General features: G+C 41.6%; 1 protein-coding gene across 1 annotated transcript in view; it reads right to left on the bottom strand.

Moving 5' to 3' along the window:
* Positions 1 to 10,704: 10,704 nt before the first annotated feature.
* The window catches only part of ZNF407 (zinc finger protein 407), a 333,287-nt gene continuing 323,416 nt past the window's right edge, over positions 10,705 to 20,575 (bottom strand). Inside the window, exon 8 of the mRNA XM_054381843.1 lies at positions 10,705 to 12,035. Coding sequence (XP_054237818.1) covers positions 10,705 to 12,035 — 1,331 coding nt within the window. The remainder of the gene's footprint in view (positions 12,036 to 20,575) is intronic.

Here is a 20,575-nt window from a genome sequence, read left to right as displayed (position 1 = left end):
AACCCCATGTGCCCAGACAGAAAATGTAGAAGGAGAAAAGTACATGATGTGTTTTAAAGCGTCCACAGGAAGGCAGTTCCAGCCTTTAAACAGACACACACACCCCTAGACAAGATTTTGAAGGAATTGTGTGTCCATAGCCTATTCTCAGCCTGGGAGTACAGCATCACTTAGAAATCCATGGCTTTTCTCTGCACTTCACTGAAAGCTCTTGTTTCAGTTTTTCTGTGATTTCAGGAATGTGTTGCAGTTCAATATGTTTGAGGACCTGGACTGAGGAACTGCTGCAGAATCAGGAGTTCCAAATTGGATGATACTGTAGCAGTGTACTGCAGACAAAATTGAATGTAAACAGGATCTGGAGAGGATTTGATGAGGTTGTGAAAAAAAAAAAAAAGGAAGATGGGATACAGATTCATTAATAAAACAGCCCGTGGCTAGTGAGCATGAAGTCCGATTGATCACAATTACTGCAGTTCATAACTGTAAAACCGGACGTGGGAGGACATGCACAAGGCAAAGCTGGCCTGACATCAGACCTGAGCCTCATGTATTTATTGGGTGGCAGCTACAGAAATCTAGCTCTTGCTTGTGAAGGCTGTGTTTCCATAACAGCATTTAAAGTGGTTTAATTTTCACTTCAGCAAGCTTTCAGGCTGATTATCAAAAGGGCTTTCTTAGAAACCTGCTTGGGTGAAGAAAACAGATCCCCCACACGTGCCTCCCAGTGTGCACACATTTGCGTGTGGCACAGCAGAACTGGGTGCTTCACTTTCAATTAACTCTGACCCTGCACCAGGCAAGCAGGAAAAGGCCCTGTGAGCTGCCACCTGCCCGACGGGTCAGCTCTCTGCTGCATGGCCGGGTGTGTGCATTCAGGGAGCAACCATGGCTGGCAGGCCAGTTAAGGATCTCCTTGTAGGAATACTCAAAGCTTGGCTCTTGTGCAAGCTCCTAAAGGCACAGTAGAGACAATCTCACATAGTGTCATTGCCTGTGTGTTTAATATCCACATGAGCTCTGTGCTCCATATACAGAAATGGATATTTGCTATTACATACCAGCAGCAGGAACTCTCAAAGCTAACAGGTGCAGTCAGGGGCCAGGAGAAGAGATGGTGTACAGCAAAGTGAACAAAGAGATGCTAGTTTCTGCCCAGTGCCCACTTTGGCCCCTAGTACCTGGTTCATGGCTATGCTGAGCACACAGCAAGAGACCACCAAAGACAACAATGAAGCATAAGAAAGGTGTTACGATGGTCACAGACCAAGGATACCTCCCAATTTACTGAAGTTTAGAAGCTGTGGAAAGATAATGTCTATGTTAGCCCAAATGGTTGGAGATAGAATCATAGAGCCATAGAATTGTTTTGATTGGAAGAGACCTTTAAGATCATTGAGTCCAACCATTAAAGTAACACCACATCCCAAAGTGCCATGTCCACATGGTTGGTCCCTGACCATGGCAGAGGGGGTTGGAACTAGGTGATTCTTGAGGTCCCTTCCAACCCTAACAGTTCTATGGTTCTGTGATTCTTGACCACCTCCAGGGATGGTGACTCTGCTCCTTCCCTAGGCAGTCTGTTCCAATGCCTGACCACTCTTTCAGTAAAGAAATTCTTCCTAATATTCAAACTAAACTTCCCTTGGCACAATTTCAGGTCATTTCCTTTCACCCTATCATCTGATACTAGAGAGAAGAGACTGGCCCCCACCTCACTACAACTACTTTCAAGTAGTGAAGATAACAATGAAGTCTCCCCTCAGTTTAGTCTCCAGACCAAACAATCCCAAGTCCGTCAGCCACTTCTCCTAAGACTTGTTCTCTAGACCTTTTGCCAGCTTTGTTACCCTTCTCTGAACACACTCCAGCAATTCAATGTCTTTCTTGTAGTGAGAGGCCCAGCCTTACACTGCAGTCTGTAGTTCTCCATCTGAGAAAGAGGAGAAGTATTTCCTCATGATACCTTAGTGGGGATAAAGGAGGTTGGGAGACTCTTGGATACCAAAGTGACAAGTACCAGAAGAAATATCCATAGAAAATGACTCATCTTGCCTCTGGAGCAGACTTTCAACAGCATGCAATAGACTAGGCATGGGCCCTTCACTACAGTACCAAGACAAATTACTGCAAAGCTGCATGTTGAGTGAGCCTCTGCACAGCATCCACAGCATGGCAGAGTGCAGAGGAGGATGCTGGGGGGCAGTCACCCGCTCATACTACAGCCCAGCCACTGTTGGGCTGCTCAGGCAGGAACCTCTGTTGTGTTGCTGAGGTGTCAAGTGAGGAAGCAGAAGCTGAGTCATGAACCCCTCCTTAGAAGAGGGGCTTTGGGAGCTCACTACCGGAGAAGGGGCATTTTTGGTCTCTCTTTAGTAGGAAGACACAGAAATGGAGACAAGAGGAATGAAGACAAACTCAGCACTCAGTGCAAAACAGAAGGTTCATAACAATTTCCACTACATGAACACTTTGCCTGATGTATCATGAAGTCTGACACCAACAGACTATAAGGGCAAATGAGTTTGGTTATCTTCTCTCACTGATTCCAACAGGCGTGTTTCCTAAGACTTTGCTCCTGCCCTCAGCAGCAGGCTATTGTCCACATTGTTGATCTACCACAGATCACATCACAACCCAGCAAGACACAGTTTCTACAGCAGGGTGGACTGCAGGGAGGATTATCAGATATGTCAAGCCTGTTCCTGTCAGAACCAGCCCTTCACCTTTAGGATCATGAAATTAACTAATGGAATCAAGAGAAAATAATAAAAAATCAAATGGGTCAGGCAGTCTTGAGGTTCTCCCAGGTCACTCAATATTTCTCATGTGGATTTAAGCTTCTACTTACTAGAGAGAAATGCTCCTGGAAATTCCTGCTTCCATTTGCTCTAAATATATGCAGTGCCTGCTGTCCCTAAATTTTATCATCATGGCTCACATATGGATTTAAGGCAGGAGTGTGAGCAGAAACACCCCAGAGAGGGACTAGATATTCTGAGCCAAAGCAAGGCAGCCATCCTGGTGTTTCGGATGCATCCCTCTAGGTTTCCCTTCACTTGCCATCCCCACCATGCTGCTGCCAGCCAACAGTGCCACTGCCTTCTGTTCAACACACCATTGCAGCCTCAGCCTCTCTGCTACCCTGGCAAGAGCAGGCGGTGTGTTTGGGACATATATGTCTCTGCATGGGTCCCCAGGTGCAAACACAGCCCCAGGCTTCCTTTTGGTGACTCCTTCTTAACCTTGAATTAAAGCAGAAGAATAAGTCAGCTGAATAATCTGCTTTGCAAAGTCACAGACAAGGTACAGACTGCAAGCATGGAGAAGAAAGAACAAGGCCAGGAGCATGACCAGGTGTCCCTAGCAAGCGAAAAATCCTCCTGGAGCTGGGCATCTGTATTTCACAGTTACCAAACACCAGCAGTCACCACCATATGCTGAGCAGAAAACACAAACCTGTTCCACACCCCCAGCAACAGAGGAACACATTGGCAGATTGAAGAAGCTTAGCAGGATTTGGGGGAAAGTCCTGAAACTCTCACAGCACAAGGCATTTGCTAGCAAAGACATCATTCACAACAGAAACTCGGCCTTTCCTTCCCCTAGTGGCCCTCTTTCCTACCCAGATGAGACGTGTTTCTTCTCTGTGGTTGTCTCCTCTTTTGGGAATTTGGAGGTATCTGAAGTCCACTCCTGACCTGGGGCTACCAGCAGCCCTGCACTTGCTCTGACCAGATCTTCAAACTAGATGCTGCATCCCACATGGCACAGCAGAGTCAGCTGAATGTGGCTATCCAATTGCTTCTTTCTGCCCTGTGTGTTGGTGGAGATGTGGAGGAGAACAGAGAGGAAAAGGGAGCTGAATTTGGGTTGTGTGTGCAGAGAAGGCATCAAGTTTTGTCTACTCCTTTTGTCTTCTCCTTGTCCCTCAGCTCTTGCGTACAACAGTCTCTAACGTGAGCACTTCTCTTACCCTTGGAGCTCCTCAATCTTCTCTTTTCACTAGATGTTTCCTGGTGACACTTAGCTTATCCAACCAGCCCTCCCAAGGAGCTGGATGACTTTTAAAATGCTTGTTGACCAGTACATGGATCTTGAAGCTCATAGCTATCTGTGTAACAAGGGATGCACCCTACCAGAGATAACAAACCAATCATCCATTCTTCTGTTCCCTGCATACCCAGGTGGGTCACTCCCAAACACAACAAACTGATGAGAGGAATCTGTGTGCAGGTCCTCCCAGAAGCTGAACCAACACATGGAAAAGCTGTGATAAGGAATGAGGATTCAAAGCAGTAAGAGTGAGCAGAGGTCAGGGGAACATGATAGAAAAGTCACCCCAGAATTAAGCTATTGCTGTCCAAGGGACTGCTACTCTTAGTAATCAGAAAATCCCAGAACCTGATAGTCCTCAGTTAATGCTGACCTCCAGGGCAGGGCTACGTGTGGCACCTGGTCATTCAATGTAGCATTGATAAATGTGTCGCTGCCAGAGGACAAGAATGTGTTTTAAACAAGGTCAGGTGTCCTGTTAGGTTGCAGGACATAATCCCAGCTTGTGTACTAGTCATCTATCACATTTCAATTGCATGATACACGCTGGATCTACCTGCTGCCTGCCATGGATCTTCCCTCCTCTGCCACTGCTCCCAAATCCTTGACCATCATTTAAGAACATTCTAACAGAAAAATGACAAAGCTGGGTTTGTACAAATTGAGTTGGTGGAAGCTACTGCTTCATGATCTTCCCAATCAAATATTATCTTCTGCTGATGGTGAAAATCCCATTATATTCTACAATTTATATTTTTTTTTCCAATTAAAGAACAGCCTGACTTCCTTTGCTGGGCACATTAAATATCTTATTTAAATAGCTATAAACAAGTAGGCCTTTAAAGAAGTAACTAACATGCACAGCCATAGAAGAAATTAGTCTCTGGCCAAGTGCTTACTATCAGCTTTATTTAACACATATAAAGGACTCTCTTGCTGTCCTTAATACACACAGGAGGCAGTGTGGACCACAGTGGACCACGTTTGGTCTTGAATGCCTGTTTTCTCCATAGTTTTCCCTACCATTCTCACAAAGGATAAACAGCCAGCCATGTGCTTACGCATTTTGAAGAGCAGACTTCCTCGTACTCTACAAGAGATTTCTTCACACACCCTTTCACCGCTCGCAATTGTGCCCTTGGAAGTCTCGGCAATACTTGCTTCAGATAAGTTTATTTTTGTGTGATTGATTGAAATCTCAAGCTGCAATTAAGAAAACTGCAGCGGGAACCACTAAAGGGACAGCGCCGTTTTCTCCCCTTTCCGCCCAAATGTCAGGTTTCGATGTCACCGCCAGATAACCCAATGGCGTGCTTGCACACCGCCCGCCCGGGCTGGAGGAAGAGTAAAACCCTCTGGAGTACTAATTACAAAGGACTGGCAATGAGGACACGTGGCAGGAGGAAAATGAAAGGCCCTGGTCTGTATTACTTAACCACCGAGGTGTATGCGCTCCATACAGCAGCTTATCGTGGAGTGGTCTGTTTAGTAAGTACACAAACATCCATCCCCACTTGTAGATTAGCCTCTGTCCCTCCCCCATCTTCCTCTGTCTCTCTGCCCTTTCTCTCTCTCCAATTATAAACCAGCACCAGGTTTTCTCATCAGCCATCTCCATGTCTCCAAATGGCTTTTCAGTGTCAGGCCTATCAGGAAATTAACTCATCATGCAGTGACAGCTGCTAATTTTTTCCCCTTACATGTCAGATGGATCGCCTGCTGAAGCTAATAATGAATCACCAATCCCTGATTAGAAGGTGCTTCCGAAACATATAACTGCCATCTGAGCTAACTTTTTTCTTCATATAAAATGATATCACCCTAGAGGAGTAGAAAACGAATTGTATTCTTCAACAAGATGGAACAGGGGTAGGCTGTTTAAGTGAGCCGTGTGCTATCTTAAATTATGGGCTAATATTGTACAGTAAAATAAGTGAAAACTCACAGCTCTTTTTTATTTTGCCAAATGAATGACCTTTTTTCTGTTACTTAATCCTCCTACTACAACTAACTTTGTTTCAGATTTCAGGAGTGGCTTTGTCTGCATCCTCCTCCTCTTTTTTTTTTTTTTTTAATTCTGTTTACAGCTTTTGTACTCAGGAAGTCTATTTAGCAGGGAAAGTTGGAAAAAAAGTCCCAGAAGGTGCTTTTGAGACCTGTGCCTACTACAACACCAGCTCCTTGTACTGCTCTGCATCTCTCAATCCCCATGATTTTTCTGAAGGGGACTCACCTGCATTTTAGGCTCAGGTTCAGTTCATTGCTAGCCCGAGGTGCAAGAACTTTGACACACAGATTCTTCCAGTGATTATAAAAGCTGAATCCACTGTCCACAAAGATCACAAACATATTTCTTGCAGGACTCACAGATAACATTTCTGGTATTAAAGCAGCATTGATAAATGACAGCAGTGCTTGCAGCACTCTGCACAATCCACATGTGCATACCTGAGCACATCAGCTGTTGGCTCTGGCTCTTCCTGCTTCCACAACAGAGTGCAGCTGGCAGTCAGGCACAATGCTAAGTAGCTGTGGGCACTTTGGGTTGTGTTGGCTTTCTGTTGTTCTTTGCCTGTTACAGGAAATATTTCTCTAAATATAGTTGCCAGCTATCTTAGCTCCCATTTCTTCCCAAAGAGAGAGCCTGAATTCAGGGGCCAGGAGACACTGCCTCAGGAGGTGTGTATCTATCAGATTCATAAGGAATGGAGTGTGAAACTGCTTGCCAGAAACATCTCTTCTTTCTCGGGTTTTGTTTTCAGTGTTTCATTTAGATTTGGGATATTTTTGTTCAATTTTGTTTGTTGTTGGTTTTGGTGGTCCCAGCATACTAGTTCAATGCTTCCCAAACACATTTTAACCTGATTGGAATTGCTAACAGTATGATCCCACTTTGTTAATCATATAATGGTTTGAGTTGGGAGGGATCTTTAAAAGCAATCTAGTCCAACTCCCCTGCATCTTTAACTATGTTAGGCTGCACAGAGCCATGTCCAACTTGACCTTGAATATTTCCAGGGATGGGGCATCTACCACGTCTCTGGACAATCTGTGCCAGTGTTGCACCACCCTCATGGTTAAACATTTCTTCTTTATATCTAGTCTAGACCTCCTCTCTTTTCAGAATGGCTCTGGCACTCAGAACATCAGAAGGCAACTAAGTGACAGAAAGCTGCACTCCCAACAACTGCTCCATTTCAGCATAGCTCTTGCTTTCTCCAGGAGACAGGCAACTGAAGGTGTCCAGTGAGATGGACTGGGAACTGTTTGAAGGACAGGGCTTAGAGAGTTTTAGTCAATGGGGCAGAGTCTAGTTGGAGGGCTGTGACTAATGGTGTCCTTCAAGAGATGGTACTGGTCCAGCCCTATTCAATGTGTTCATCAATGATCTAGAAGAAGGGATTGAGTATACCCTCAGCATGCATGATGATGACACCAAACTGGGAGGAGTGGCTGACGCATCAGAAGGCTGTGCTGCCATCCAGCATGACCGACCTAGACAGGCTGAAGAGCTGGGTGGGGAGAAATCTAATGAAATTCAATAAGAGCAAGTGCAAAATCCTGCATCTGGGGAAGAACAACCTCATGTATCAGTACAGGTTGGGTGCTGATCTGTTGGAGAGCAGCTCTGGGGAAAAGGACTTGCAAGTCCTGGTAGAAAACAGGACAACCACGAGCCAGCAATATGCCCTTGTGGCCAGGAAGGCCAATGGCATCCTGAGGTGCATCAAGAAGAGTGTGGCAAGCAGGTTGAGAGAGGCCACATCTGGAGTACTGTGTCCAGTTCTGGGCTCCCTGGTTCAAGAAGGACAGGGATTCGCTGGAGAGGGTACAGCAAAGGGCTACAAAGATGATCAGGGGACAAGAACATCTGTCTTATGAGGAAAGACTGAGAGAATTGGATCTTTTTAATCTGGGAAAGAAAAAGACTGAGCAGGAAATCTCATAAATGCTTAAAAATACTTAAAGGGCAGGTGTCAGGGTGTCTTTTTTCAGTGGTGCCCAGCAACAGGACAAGAGGTGATGGACACAAGGTTGAACATAAGAAGTTCCATCTAAACATGAGGAGGAACTTCTTTAATTTAAGAGTGACAGAGCACTGGAACAGGCTGCCCAGAGAGGTGGTAGTCTCCATCTCTGGAAACAGTCAAAACCTGGACGTGTTCCTGTGTGACCTTCTCTAGACAAACCTGCTTTGGCAGGTGGATTGGACTCGATCTCCAGAGGTCCTTTCCAACCCCTACCATTTTGTGAGTCTGTGATTTCTAATGTAACATATGTAGGGCACTGATAAGTTGACTTTGAAGTGTACCTTATAAAAGAAGGAGGCCAAAAAAAAATCCTAAAAAAATGTAGCTCCCCTGCTCAGGCTGCACTCAGAGAGAACCATCATTAACCTGAGCTTCCAGGTAATTACAGCACACAGGAGGTTTGTGGATCCTTTCCAGTGCTCCCAAGCACAGGAACACCTACCAGGTTTGTTGTGTTGGGTTTTTTTTTATGCAAAGGTCTGCTCTTTTCATTGTGCATACAATGTGATTGCTGGTTTGACACTGCAGGCTACACTGGTTTTATGAAGGATTAAATGCCACCTGAGACATATTTATCCTAAATAAATCACAAATGGTAAACTGCAGCATGTCAGTGTCAACACCCTGTACTGCAGCAGAAAGGTTAGCCATACAGGACTAAGCACAGCGAAGAATTAGCATCCAAGCTGCAAGACCACAGGGCTACAGCTAACAGGAGAAATGATCAAGAAGAAATATTTCCAGTGAAAAACATTCCGTTTTTTGAACATCTGTGAGAGTCTTGCAGAGGGCCATCATTTTGTAAAGGTCACCTTTTTCCTGATAACAAACGGGAGTTGATCCTGTCACTGTTTGCTGAAGACAGTATTTAAGAGAAAGTGAACAGCCTGTCACTTTCAAGAAAGATGAGCAAGTCAAACTTGGCTAATTATGAATCTCGATGTCTAACTTGAAATTTACTTTTTTTTGGGGGGGAGGTTGACAAAGACACAACCTTAATTCCTGGAAAATAATAAAATTTAAAAAAAATAAAAAGAGATGAAAAGACAGCAGGATCTTATAGCTCCAGAATGAGGCACCTTTTCTCAGCAGCTCTGTAAGGAAATACATTTTTAAACAGTTGCTTCAGGAAGGAACTATTGTTTTACCTCACCCCAACTTTCTTACAGTTGATAATATTAAGATATTAAACATGATAGGAAACCCAGTTATCTCTAGAGTCGGCACGGCTTATACCCTAAACACTTACACAATTATATTAAGCATGCATGAAGCACACTTCAGAAATTAGATTCTTTTATCTTTATCTATCTAGCGAGCTAGAGAAAGGAAAAGAGAAAATGCACAGACATAACAGATAGCGTTTGTTTGCTCCTGCTGAATGCCAGTTCTGTTTATTGCTTAATATTAAAAATCATGACGCTTCATTTTAATGCTAACACTTTATTTGAAAGACGAAAACAAAACAAAAAAAGAAATAAAAATCCCCAAACCTTGCCAGTTTATATTTTACACTTTTTTCTCTTTTTTTCCAAAGAAACAAAAGCAGTTGTATCATGAAACAAATATTTTCAACATGAACTTGCAGTGACCAATGGCAGTATATCCACAAGTAAGTAAGTGACATTCTGGACTACACAAGAAATACAAGGTCACCTTTTTTTTTTTTTCCTTCCTACTTGTTAATGTCAATGTCAGAATTTTCTTTTAAAAAAAAAAACCAAACCCATAACATTTCAGAAGTCACTCACGGAATGAACTATGAAATGGTCTTTATATGAAACACTATTTATAAGAAAAGCAAAACACTGACAGTGACAATATTTTTTTTCTAAGAAAAAAAAAAAGGACATCTCTTATGTAGGACTCTTGTCTAAAATTAAGAGCAAGTTACAGGCATCAAGTTCTTCTTCCTGTATCTGTATAATCAAGAATTTTTTGAAGTGTAGCTTTTTTTTGAGCTCTTCTTTAGGGAAAAGTCCTATGTGATACCACAAAAGACTAAGCTACTATGAAATATTTGACTTCAGATGCAAAAAATTACTTATTTTTGATGACATATTTTTATCCAGGGATATTTTAAAATAAGAGTCTAGAAAGCCAGTTGTCACCTGTTCCTCTTTAAAATGAGGAAGTATGCAAGCTTACATGTTCACTTTCTTATGGTGGGCTTGGGATTTTTGGCTTATTTATCAGTTCATGAAATTGGAATTATTTTCTTCCTGTGATTATGTTAGACAAGAGTCACAGAAGGCAGGGAACTACCCTGAGATTAAAAAAAAAGAAACAACCACATTTAAAAGGAAACCTCCAACAACAAAAGAAGCAGTGAACGGAACAATACCTATTGGGGGGGGGAGGGGATGTCAGCTTTTTACCCTCTTTTATACCCTAATATGCTTGGTTTAGAGGAATTTGTAGAGCTATTGTAACAAGATTGTACTATCCATTTCAGTGAACTCCTCCTCATAGCTGACCCTCACCTCCCACACAGTGTGTACCTAAGAGGATGTTGTATTGAAAAGGTTTTACAGAAAATGTTCCAGGAATACACTGTCTCTGTGAATTTCCAGCTTTGTCCTGCATCAAGCCTATGAGGTGAAGCTCTTTATGCTTCTTATACTTCGTTATCCTCTCTCTGGCCTTGAATTACTTGTGAGCCATCATCATAAATGACGATGCTTGTTAACTGCTCTCCTGCTCTATCAGGGGATATCGGTTCTGCTTTCATAGCAGCACCAGCCTGCAAAATCTCTTGAGACCCATCTGTCTCTATCACAGCATGTGAGTACACACTAGGTTCTTCCTGCATGTCTGGTGGCAATTCTGTGACAATGTAGTGGGTTGCACTTTCAGAGAAGTCACCATCAGAACCCTGAACCATGGCTTGTGCTATTTCTTCTGTAACAATAATCTGTGATATTTCCCCATTCGACTCAACTAAATCCATGTGCTCGCTTTGGACACTGAGTGTGTGGCCACCAGCTTCCTGCATAATTATCTGAGAGCCTTCTCTAGCTACCATATGCACAGTCCCTTCCTCATTTACAATGACCTGAGTGACACCTTCTTTCATCAGCTGGTCTGCTGTAGCAGTATCACACACAGCAAACTGCAAAACTCCTTGGACCATTTTCTTGAAAGCAGCCTGAGCTCTCTCCTGAGATGCAATTATAGCTGATGGGTGCACAACCCGCGCCACAACTTCCATAGGTTTGGTGCCTTCCTGTGTCTCTTGAACTCCGTGGAACATTTGTATTTCCTGTCCCTCTGCATCGCTGGCAGCGCTGGGCGTCTCTGGGTTTGGCACCTGCAAGAAATCTTTGTGACTAGACCTGCTTCCAGATTTGTTTTCCACTTCACCCAGCTCTGTGACAGCACAAAGGAGGGCATCTAATGCCGAGGAGGAGTCTGGAGGATGGACAGTAGCTTCGGATGCTTCTAGAACTTCTTGTCCCATTATCTGCTGCAGCACAGTGCTGCTGGAGTCAGGAACTGCATCTATTCGAACGGCCTCTTCCATATCAGTTCCTGTTCCTTCAACCACTACCACCTGTGTTGCACCATCTGCTAACTGCTCGGTAAGGATCTGCCCTGGAACCATACTACTCATGTGTGAGCTGTTTTGATTTGTGGCTATGACTTGCCCATCTTCTGTAATATGGACCACCCTGGCCATCTGCCCAGCCATTGCTAGAGTCTGAAGGGTAGCTGCTGCTGTTTCTTCCACAGAGGCATCTATTGCAAAGTCACCATCATATCCTTGAATAATGATAACTTGCTGAACTTCTTCAGGTGACTGTGGCTGTCTTCTGCTGCCCTGAAAGACCTTCTCTTTAACTGGAGAAACCTCTCCCAGCGATGCTGCAGTAAAAGGACTTGTAGTTTCCACGAAGGTTGCTCCTTGCCCCCCCTTCAGTCGGCACTCATAGGACTTGGACACGATGCCTACAAGACAAAACACGCCGTCAGCAAGGTACCATGGCAAACATCAGTTCATTACTTTAGCAAGCTGTAGCCTAAATGGAAGAGAATTCCTTGACAATTTTTGGATTTCACTGGCAGAAAACACAGATAAAATGAGCAAGTGAACAAAAACAATTTGCATGTTTTCCAAATAGTGTATTTACAGGTTGAAGTAATTGCTGAGTTTAACAATTCTGCAGCCTATTAATGACTTAAAAGGTGTTTTTAAAAATATGCTGTGTAGAAAAGCCCAGATAAATATGGTATACAGTTAAAAGCCATTAACACATCTGTTCTAGAAGATCCTATAGGTGATATTTAAGTACTTCAGTAATGAATTTTAGGATCATACATTGAATTAAACATATCTGCATGTGAAAATCTGTGGCTGATCTTCTTAATTCCCTGCATGTGTTGGTAGTTGCCATGCTGTCATTTGACACCTTTGTCTTCCCTTTCACTTCCGACCTAGCATCTCCTCCAGCACACCTGACTGACTCAGTCACTAGCCTAGTTTCCTGGAGAAAACACTCAGTAGTTTTCTTACCCTAAGCAGGATATTCTATAAAATACCATCCAGAGAAATCTCAATTACATTTCTTAATTATTTCTACATGAAATCAATTCACAAATTAAAATCCCTGTAACCTCCACATTCCAAGTGCTTGCTCTGCCACTCAGTCTGGTTTCAGGTCATTGAAGATTTCCTTCTCAGTTCTCATCACTAACAATAAAGCTTCAGCAAAGCAAGTGGTGATCACAGCTGCACAAAGTCAAGCTCTCCATCCTTGAAGCATGGAGTCAGGGTTTTGGGAAGGCATAACTGAGTGCACACCCTGTAACCAACTTCATGATGTCTGTGGAAGAACAGCTCTAGTGTTCACTGTCTCCCTGTGGCAGTGTCATCGTGAAGCACCCTTGCAGCTTCTGCAGGTGCTAGGAGCTCTGGGCCACAATGACTGCACACAGAGAGAAGAGCGTGTCCTCACAGATCAAGGTGAGGGTCTAATGCTAGATGGGCCTTGGGAAAGCTGATTGAGTCCATGCTGCTGAGACTACCCACACCATTGGTCTAATTTAAATTCACCTACCCAAACTGAAATCACTTCTTGGGAATAACAGGTGTAGCATCTTACCAGTGACACACATAGTTAAACCACTGTTTGTTTGAGATAAAACAAGCAGTGGTGTATTGTTTGAGACAAAATGCTCGAGAAAAAAATTACTCTTACAGTCAAATTCAGGCTAGTACTGTGCTTTCATAGAATCATGGAATTGTTTAGGTTGGAAAGGACCTTTAAGATGGTCAAATCCAGCATTGTTAACCCAGCATTGCCAAGTTCACCACTAAACCATGTCACTAAGCATCACATGTACACACCTTTTAAATACCTCCAGGGATGGTGACTCCAGCACTTCCCTGGGCAGCCTGTTCCATGCTTGACAACCCTTTTGGTGAAGAAATCTTTCCTGATGTCCAATCTAAACCAACTCTGCAGGACACTTTCAGTGAACAACATGCTCCATTGAACTCAAGAGGCCAAAGAGTTGGCTCTTTCACCCAAAGCATAGAGCTGTCGGCCCTGATCTCACAGAGGACTAAACTGGGCTCTAAAAATCAGAGATCCTTTGTTTAAAGGTAAGTTCACACTTAGGAACTGTTACTCTGAGACTGAGTAGTTTGCATCTTGCAGCCTCTAGGTGCATATGAAGCTAATATTCAAAGATAACATCAAGGCTTAAAAAAACCTGAGCTTTTGCTAGCATGCATCTGTCTGTCTGTCTAGTCTTTTCCTGTTACAAAGCTTCTGGTGGAAAACTGTACTGTGAAGCACAGGAAGTAATTTTTATTAAGCTGAAAGGTTGCAAATCACCTTCACAAGTCTAAACTAATGTTACACAACTTCCTCTTATGCAGGTTATCTTTGGAAAAGAAAATCAACAATTTAAACCAACACGGTGTTTCCAAGTGATGCTGCATGATAAATCTGGCACATGCAACTGAAGTACATTTTGTCAGGCAGAGGTAAGAAGGAAGCTTCCTCTGGTACAACTGGTTCATATCCCCACTTTTCCTGTGCTCTCTGTAGGAACTGACATTCACAAGATCCCCCAAAGAGCAGAAAAATAGGAAGGGAAAATCAACATAAAATGACAATTATCTTAGCTCCTCCACCTTTTATAACAGAGTAGAAGAAATTAATTCTTTCAGGAATTTTGCTTTGTTGACATGATAAAAGAGAAGCCTGGCAGTGATGTGGCACAAAAAATCAAAATAACTCTACAAATCATGCATTTTCCACTGGATTTCAAAATCAAAATAACTCTACAATCATAGTTTTCCCATGCACACAGCAAAATCATGACATCTTCCCCCTAAGATCACAATGATTTACGTGCGGGACACAGCATCGCTACACTGAGGAGAAGCTCCAGTCTGGGGAAGGGAAGAAAAAGGAAAATCGTCCTGTTTTCATCTCCTCAAATAAATGCTTTACTTGCGAATCTATGCAACTCCAGTCTTCACTGTGCAATTGAATGGGAAGTCTCCTGGGTGATGAGCTATCCAGCGAATCCCTCGCAGCGCTGATAATTATGCCATTCTGACTGCTTACTTAATCTATTTGAATCCAGAGGTGAGTTAAGCCACTTCCTGACCATTAAAGTAAACTACATGGGTAAATACTGCTGTCACTAAGGGGTGTGATGAAGCTTAACTACACCAACATCTTAACCTCAGCTCAGTGCAACCCCAGCTATTCCATCACAGTTCATAAATGCGATTGCAGGTCCATCTTTTGATTCAGCAATTTAATAACTTCGAGTGCTGTCAGTACTGCTTTGAAAAATGGCTCCTATAAAATGTAACAGCCTCAATCAGATTGTAAAAGATTCACCCACTGAAGATTCTTCCATTTCAACTATAATGAATTAATGTTGAGCTGTGTAGAAGTTCAAGTGTCATTTAAACTAATGTGAATCTACTGTAACTTTAAATTTTAACTGGACTACGACCAAGAATTTACTGGGAACATCCACTTCAGTTTTAGTGATTTTTCATGGTAAATATGAATTGCAGATTTTACTGGTTTTCTTTTGTTTTAGCAGTGAAAAGCCAACTAGGGAAGATATTTAGAAAACAACATATTTTGAGGCTTAGCTGCCATTTACAGCTTTGGAACAGTACATTTCTACAGTGGAGCACTGCTATCCAACACAGCATTTGTAGGAATTTTTCTGCATTTAAGGAACATGTCACATTATTGGACTGTATGTAGCAACAAATCATGTTGTCCTACTAAATCCAGCCTGCCTCTTGCCCCCTTTTAAAAACGGGTAAAGAGAAGGGTAAGTGTTGGCTGACATGGCAAACATAAGCTGCAATACAAGCCCACATTAATATTAGGAAAAGCGGACTTGTTGCTGATTGCACGTCATTGCAAATTAAAAAGATACACAAATAGGCATTAAAATGACAAAATATAATGATATGAGAACTCATATTCAGACAATTTGTAAAGAGGTGTTTCATATCGAGGGGTGCAATGATCACAGAATTGGTTGCTTTCCAAGAAGTCTGTCATTTCAGCAGAAACATTATTTATCAGTTGGAGCCCTGAGCGACTGTTAGTTTTTTATTTGGAAATGTCAGGAGTTTTTTAGCCATTAAATCCATATTCGCAGGTTATTTTAATTCTCAGAGACCACAAACTCCTGAAATAGGGATAAAAGAAATGCTTTGATGTCTAAGGTGCTTCTGGGAAACCACAAATAGGGCTTAGTACCTTTCCCCCTCTGTTTTACTCAATACCTGACTTTCTTTTGTGTGTCTGTTTTATTCTTTCGTAACTGTCATCATTTGTTCCCCACAGAATAAGTACCTTATTCTTTTGTTAAGCTTACATTTAATTAAAATGTACAGGATTTGTGCAGTAAACCCGAATGAAACAAATAAAACAAGGGCCCCCTCTCTTGAAGGCATACGTTGTGAATGAAAAATGTCATTACAGACTAAAAAATTTTGCAGTAAACAGGGCCTACAGAGAGAAGTTTCCCCCGTAATGACATCCATAAAATACACAAATGGCACTTTTAGTACCATCCTGAATATGGCATTTTCTGTGCTCTACACACAATCTAAATGGTTTGATCATAGAGCATAATACTCCATTGGGTTTATAGAACAATCAATGTTCCATAAAATGATGTATTTATCCAATAGTAGGCTCAGCAGTTACTGGTGTATGACATTGTAGGACACTGGCTTTGTACTGTTCAGCAGCACACATGCTGGCTGTAAAACTTATCTAACACTACTTCAACAACTTCATCTCATCTGTGTCAAGTAATTTGTTGAAGCCTCAGCTTGGTTTAAAAAAACTTGTAATAAAAATTCATAGAATTTTCAGGAGAATGAAAGCTGATGACAATAGAAAGGTCACATTGTGGCATCACTCGCGGGGTCGGGGGTCAGCCGCAGTTCTAAAACAGAAAGTAGATTTCATGCATCGTGTAGCAGATAAAGATGGCATTAAGGAGACTTGTCTCAGAAAGAAATGCGTAATGTGTTAGGAAAGTCTGGGCTAATATTATATGTAAAGCACCACTTTGCTCTCAGCCAGCAGCCTCTTTAGAATTCTAACCCTTCCCCAAAAGTTGTAGCAAGCGGTTGTGCACAGTGAGGCTAGGCTGAGGACATCCTTCACAAGGAGCACCTTTAGAACAAAGCTGTAAGTCATGAATGAAATAATCTATTACAGCTACGGAAATGATCTGCATTTACACAGCAAGCTTGAACCAGCTATTTTCCCTCTTCCTCAAAAGTTCCAGGCGGCCTGATTTATAGCCCCTTATTCAGCAAGACTTAATTTTTCGTACTTTGGTGATTAGGAATGTTATTTATCGACACATAGGAAAATTTGGTATCTACTAAAATTCAATGAATATTAAATAATGTGAATGCAAAACCCCCATCTTTTTCTTCGAATAAATACAACCTTCAGGGAATTAAAAAGATATGAAAATTCAATTTAGATTGGGCATCACCCAAATGAGCAACTGATTTTTTTTTTAATTTTAAAAGCGATTGTCTGCATGGCAGTACAATATTTTGAATGATACAGTAAGTCCACCATTCAAATTCATAAATAAATAATTTAGGCCTTGATCAAGCTCCAAGCTTCTGCTCTTTATTCTTCCTTTTTTTTTTTTAATGATTATTATTTTTATAAGGATCTCTAAGTAATTAAGTACAGTTTAAGAACTGTGGCATAATGTTACAACTTTGGGATTTCCTCAGTTTTTGGAGGCCATAATAATAAGCCACATTTTCCAATCTCTGTTACTTAACCACAGTCAAAATTATTCTTTGTATTCTTTGCAAACAACGTATGGGCCAGCATTTTCTAAACCAGCTAGTTAAGCTACTAAATAAGAGGTTGTGATGGCTCATTCATGTCTTCTACTGAAGGAAAGAAAATAGGATGGGTCAAAACAAGAAGGGAAATAAATCAGCAACCCAAAATGGCTCTGTCAGAATTATTATGTCTACAAAGGCAGCAAATATTTGTAAAGCAGTACAAGTAAGTATACCTATAGGGCACTGAACCGGCTCCCTAAGAGACATAAACCCCCCCCCCCCCCCCGACACAAAGCATGTAAATCTCAAGAGACACCAATGCAGCAAGGGTTTTTTTCCTTTCAGCATATTATTGCTGCATAAAGAGAATTATACAAAAAAAACAATTCCCAAATAATGTTCATAGTTCATTTTATACTTAAAAATCCAGTAATGCCATGTTTCAATGCTGAAGCTCAAAATATCCTTGGCTTCCAGATTTGTCCTCAACCACTCAATCATGTTCAGAAACTTCAAGGTCTTCTAAGAATTGCTTGAATAAACAATGAAGTTTTAACCTTTCAGGTATCTTGAATAAAGCAGCAGATGTCTTTTTAGCTTCCTTAAAATGTAAAGTGAATTTTTTCTTGGTAGGTGTTTTTTTCTTTTGAAAAAACAGACTCAAATTTCATGGTTATTATTTTCGCCTCCCACACCTTAGAGGACTACGACAACAGCAACAAAAAGAAACAAAATTAAAAACAACCAGCAAAACAAATAGCTGAGCCTTTCAGTTAGGGTGCTTAGGCAGTTTGTTTAGTTTGGTTTAGTTTCCCTCCAGTGTCCAATTAACCTTTGGGAAAAGGCCTTCTCTGTGAAAAATTTCAGTTTCTCTTTTCCTGCACTCAAGGTCAAAAATGAACGCTATAGAGCCCAGTGGTACAGAAGCTATACAAACAAAAAATACACATACTGAAACTCCCACAGATCGTGGCAAACATGTACAGTGTTAACATGCAGATTTTACTGCTGCCCAACCTGCACCTACCACTGCACAGTAACTGATTTTCTTGTAGACCACTTTTGCTCTTTACTTGCTTGCCACCATGCAGGCTTGTATTCTCAACTCCTACGTGCGAGCAAAAACTCCCTGTGGCATACACAGCAATTACCTACATGAGCAAGCGACATTAGGAACGTATTTGGGGTATTTTAGCTTGCTCTTCCAGCACAGTTTAGCAGCTGGAGATGAGGATAGCCAGCCTGGACATCGCCTGGCAGTCCAGCTTCAAAGGCTTCTCTGGCACTCAGTTTGGGAACGACTGACACTGATGTGACATGATGCACTTCTTCTGCTTTATCCCCTGCAGCGCAACTGGAAAGTGCATTTTTAGCACTTCTAAATGAGAATCCCAATTTCAAGAGGTACCAGTTGTGCTTGGGCAAATCAAAGATTTCTGCTTCCTAGGAAGACAGAACATGTAAGATAATACATAAAATAGTATGAACACTAACAGAAGAAAATCAGTGGGAAAAAAAACAACCCACAGGCTCTGCTCATGAGGAAAATTATCTGGATTTCTGAAATAGGTCTAGCCCCAGATAGCAACTGTTCTGTCAGAAAAAAGCAAAACCCCCTTTTGTCATTACTATCTCAGCAAGGGTTTTTATTTTTCAAGAATATATACATTTAGATCTTGGTCTTATAAACATTTATTTATCAAGAGTACTGCTTACTGCCATAGTTAGCCTCAATAGTCTCAAAGGGACTAAACATGGTAGCGTGCATTATGCATTGTGTTTGCATAATCAGGCCCTTGGGATTAACAATTCTGAAAGTGGCTAGCCTTCCCTAATGTCTGATGTACAGCCATGCAGTGAAGAGAACAGACACTTGTAAGGGATAACTAAAATAAAACATCCTGTTATTAAATGATCAAGCAGAAATTATATTCTTCTGCATACCTATCACATACAGGTACTGTGATTCCCTGCATTCATTTATTCTGATTTATGCACCCATTCAGTAAAAAGGAGCACCTGTTCTTTCCTCGAGGCCATGTCTCATTCCATTTGAAAAGCACGGCAGATTTTAGGGAGGAATGCTCGGGATTAACTAGAAATAGTAAGTTTCCTTAGTTCTTTTTTGTTAGTTAAGAGAGAAGAAACTACCGCTTCCAATGTGACAGTCATAGCTGTATCTCATTTATAAATTCAACTGTGTTACAGTGAATATTCATCTATTTCCAGAGTAAATTATGGGAAATAACCATTTGTCTTCATTGTAGACACTTCTGTATGTATAGTAGAAAGCAAACCTCTATTCAGTAACTGCACAGAGGCACCATTAAAATCAAATTTACAGTAAACAGAACCTGCAGCTGGGGTAAAACACTAACTGTTAGTATTTTAATTATCAGCAAAGCTTTCGGAGGTCTAACATCTGCTCATAGCCAAATGACAGCAGCTGCTTGTGTACACTTAAACCGATGTGAATTTCTCCTATAAATAATAAAACAAATTGTATGTTGTGTGTTCGTTGTGGCTATATCCCTATTAAGCTGGTTTTAAGTATATAGAGTATTCTTAACTTGTTTCTTATGGCAAATTTGTAAAGGGCTGACCTCTTCAAAAGAATGATAGGTGAGGACAGCAAAAATTCTTGAGTCTATAAATTGAAAATGTTTAGAGACACTACTAGAGGTCACCCTCTGCCGAGACGCTGCCGGTAACAAAACATCAGCAATAAGTTCTGATCATTGTGCGCTACAGTAACTTCAAGGACAGGACTTCTCAGCATGAAAGGTGTCAGGAGTCTATGGGATGGTTTATATCAAAAGCTAATGCTTCTGTAATAAGTAAGCAATTAATGTTCTGTCTTATCAGAAAAAAAAATGTTCTGTTTCAATATCCAAAGCATGAGGTGAAATAAGTGTACTCTCTTTTGCTGACTTTGTCAAAATCATACTGGAATGAGCCCTGTTTGTATAAAGAGAAGTAATAAACTGTCAGGAAGGAGCAGCTATGCTGGACCATCTAATGAGATCAGCTAATTTTGATAAAAAGGGTGAGCTTCATAACTTAATTCTGCAGCTTTTTATCTGGACACTACATACAGTTGGAATTTTCCCTTTTGCTTCTCACCTGCTTGGGAATATAGGGAAGAAACTGGAGGAGTGACATG

The sequence above is a fragment of the Indicator indicator genome, chromosome 6 (genome assembly GCF_027791375.1).
Source record: "Indicator indicator isolate 239-I01 chromosome 6, UM_Iind_1.1, whole genome shotgun sequence".
Taxonomy (NCBI): Eukaryota; Metazoa; Chordata; class Aves; order Piciformes; family Indicatoridae; genus Indicator; species Indicator indicator.
This window is presented reverse-complemented; position numbering and strand designations above follow the sequence as displayed.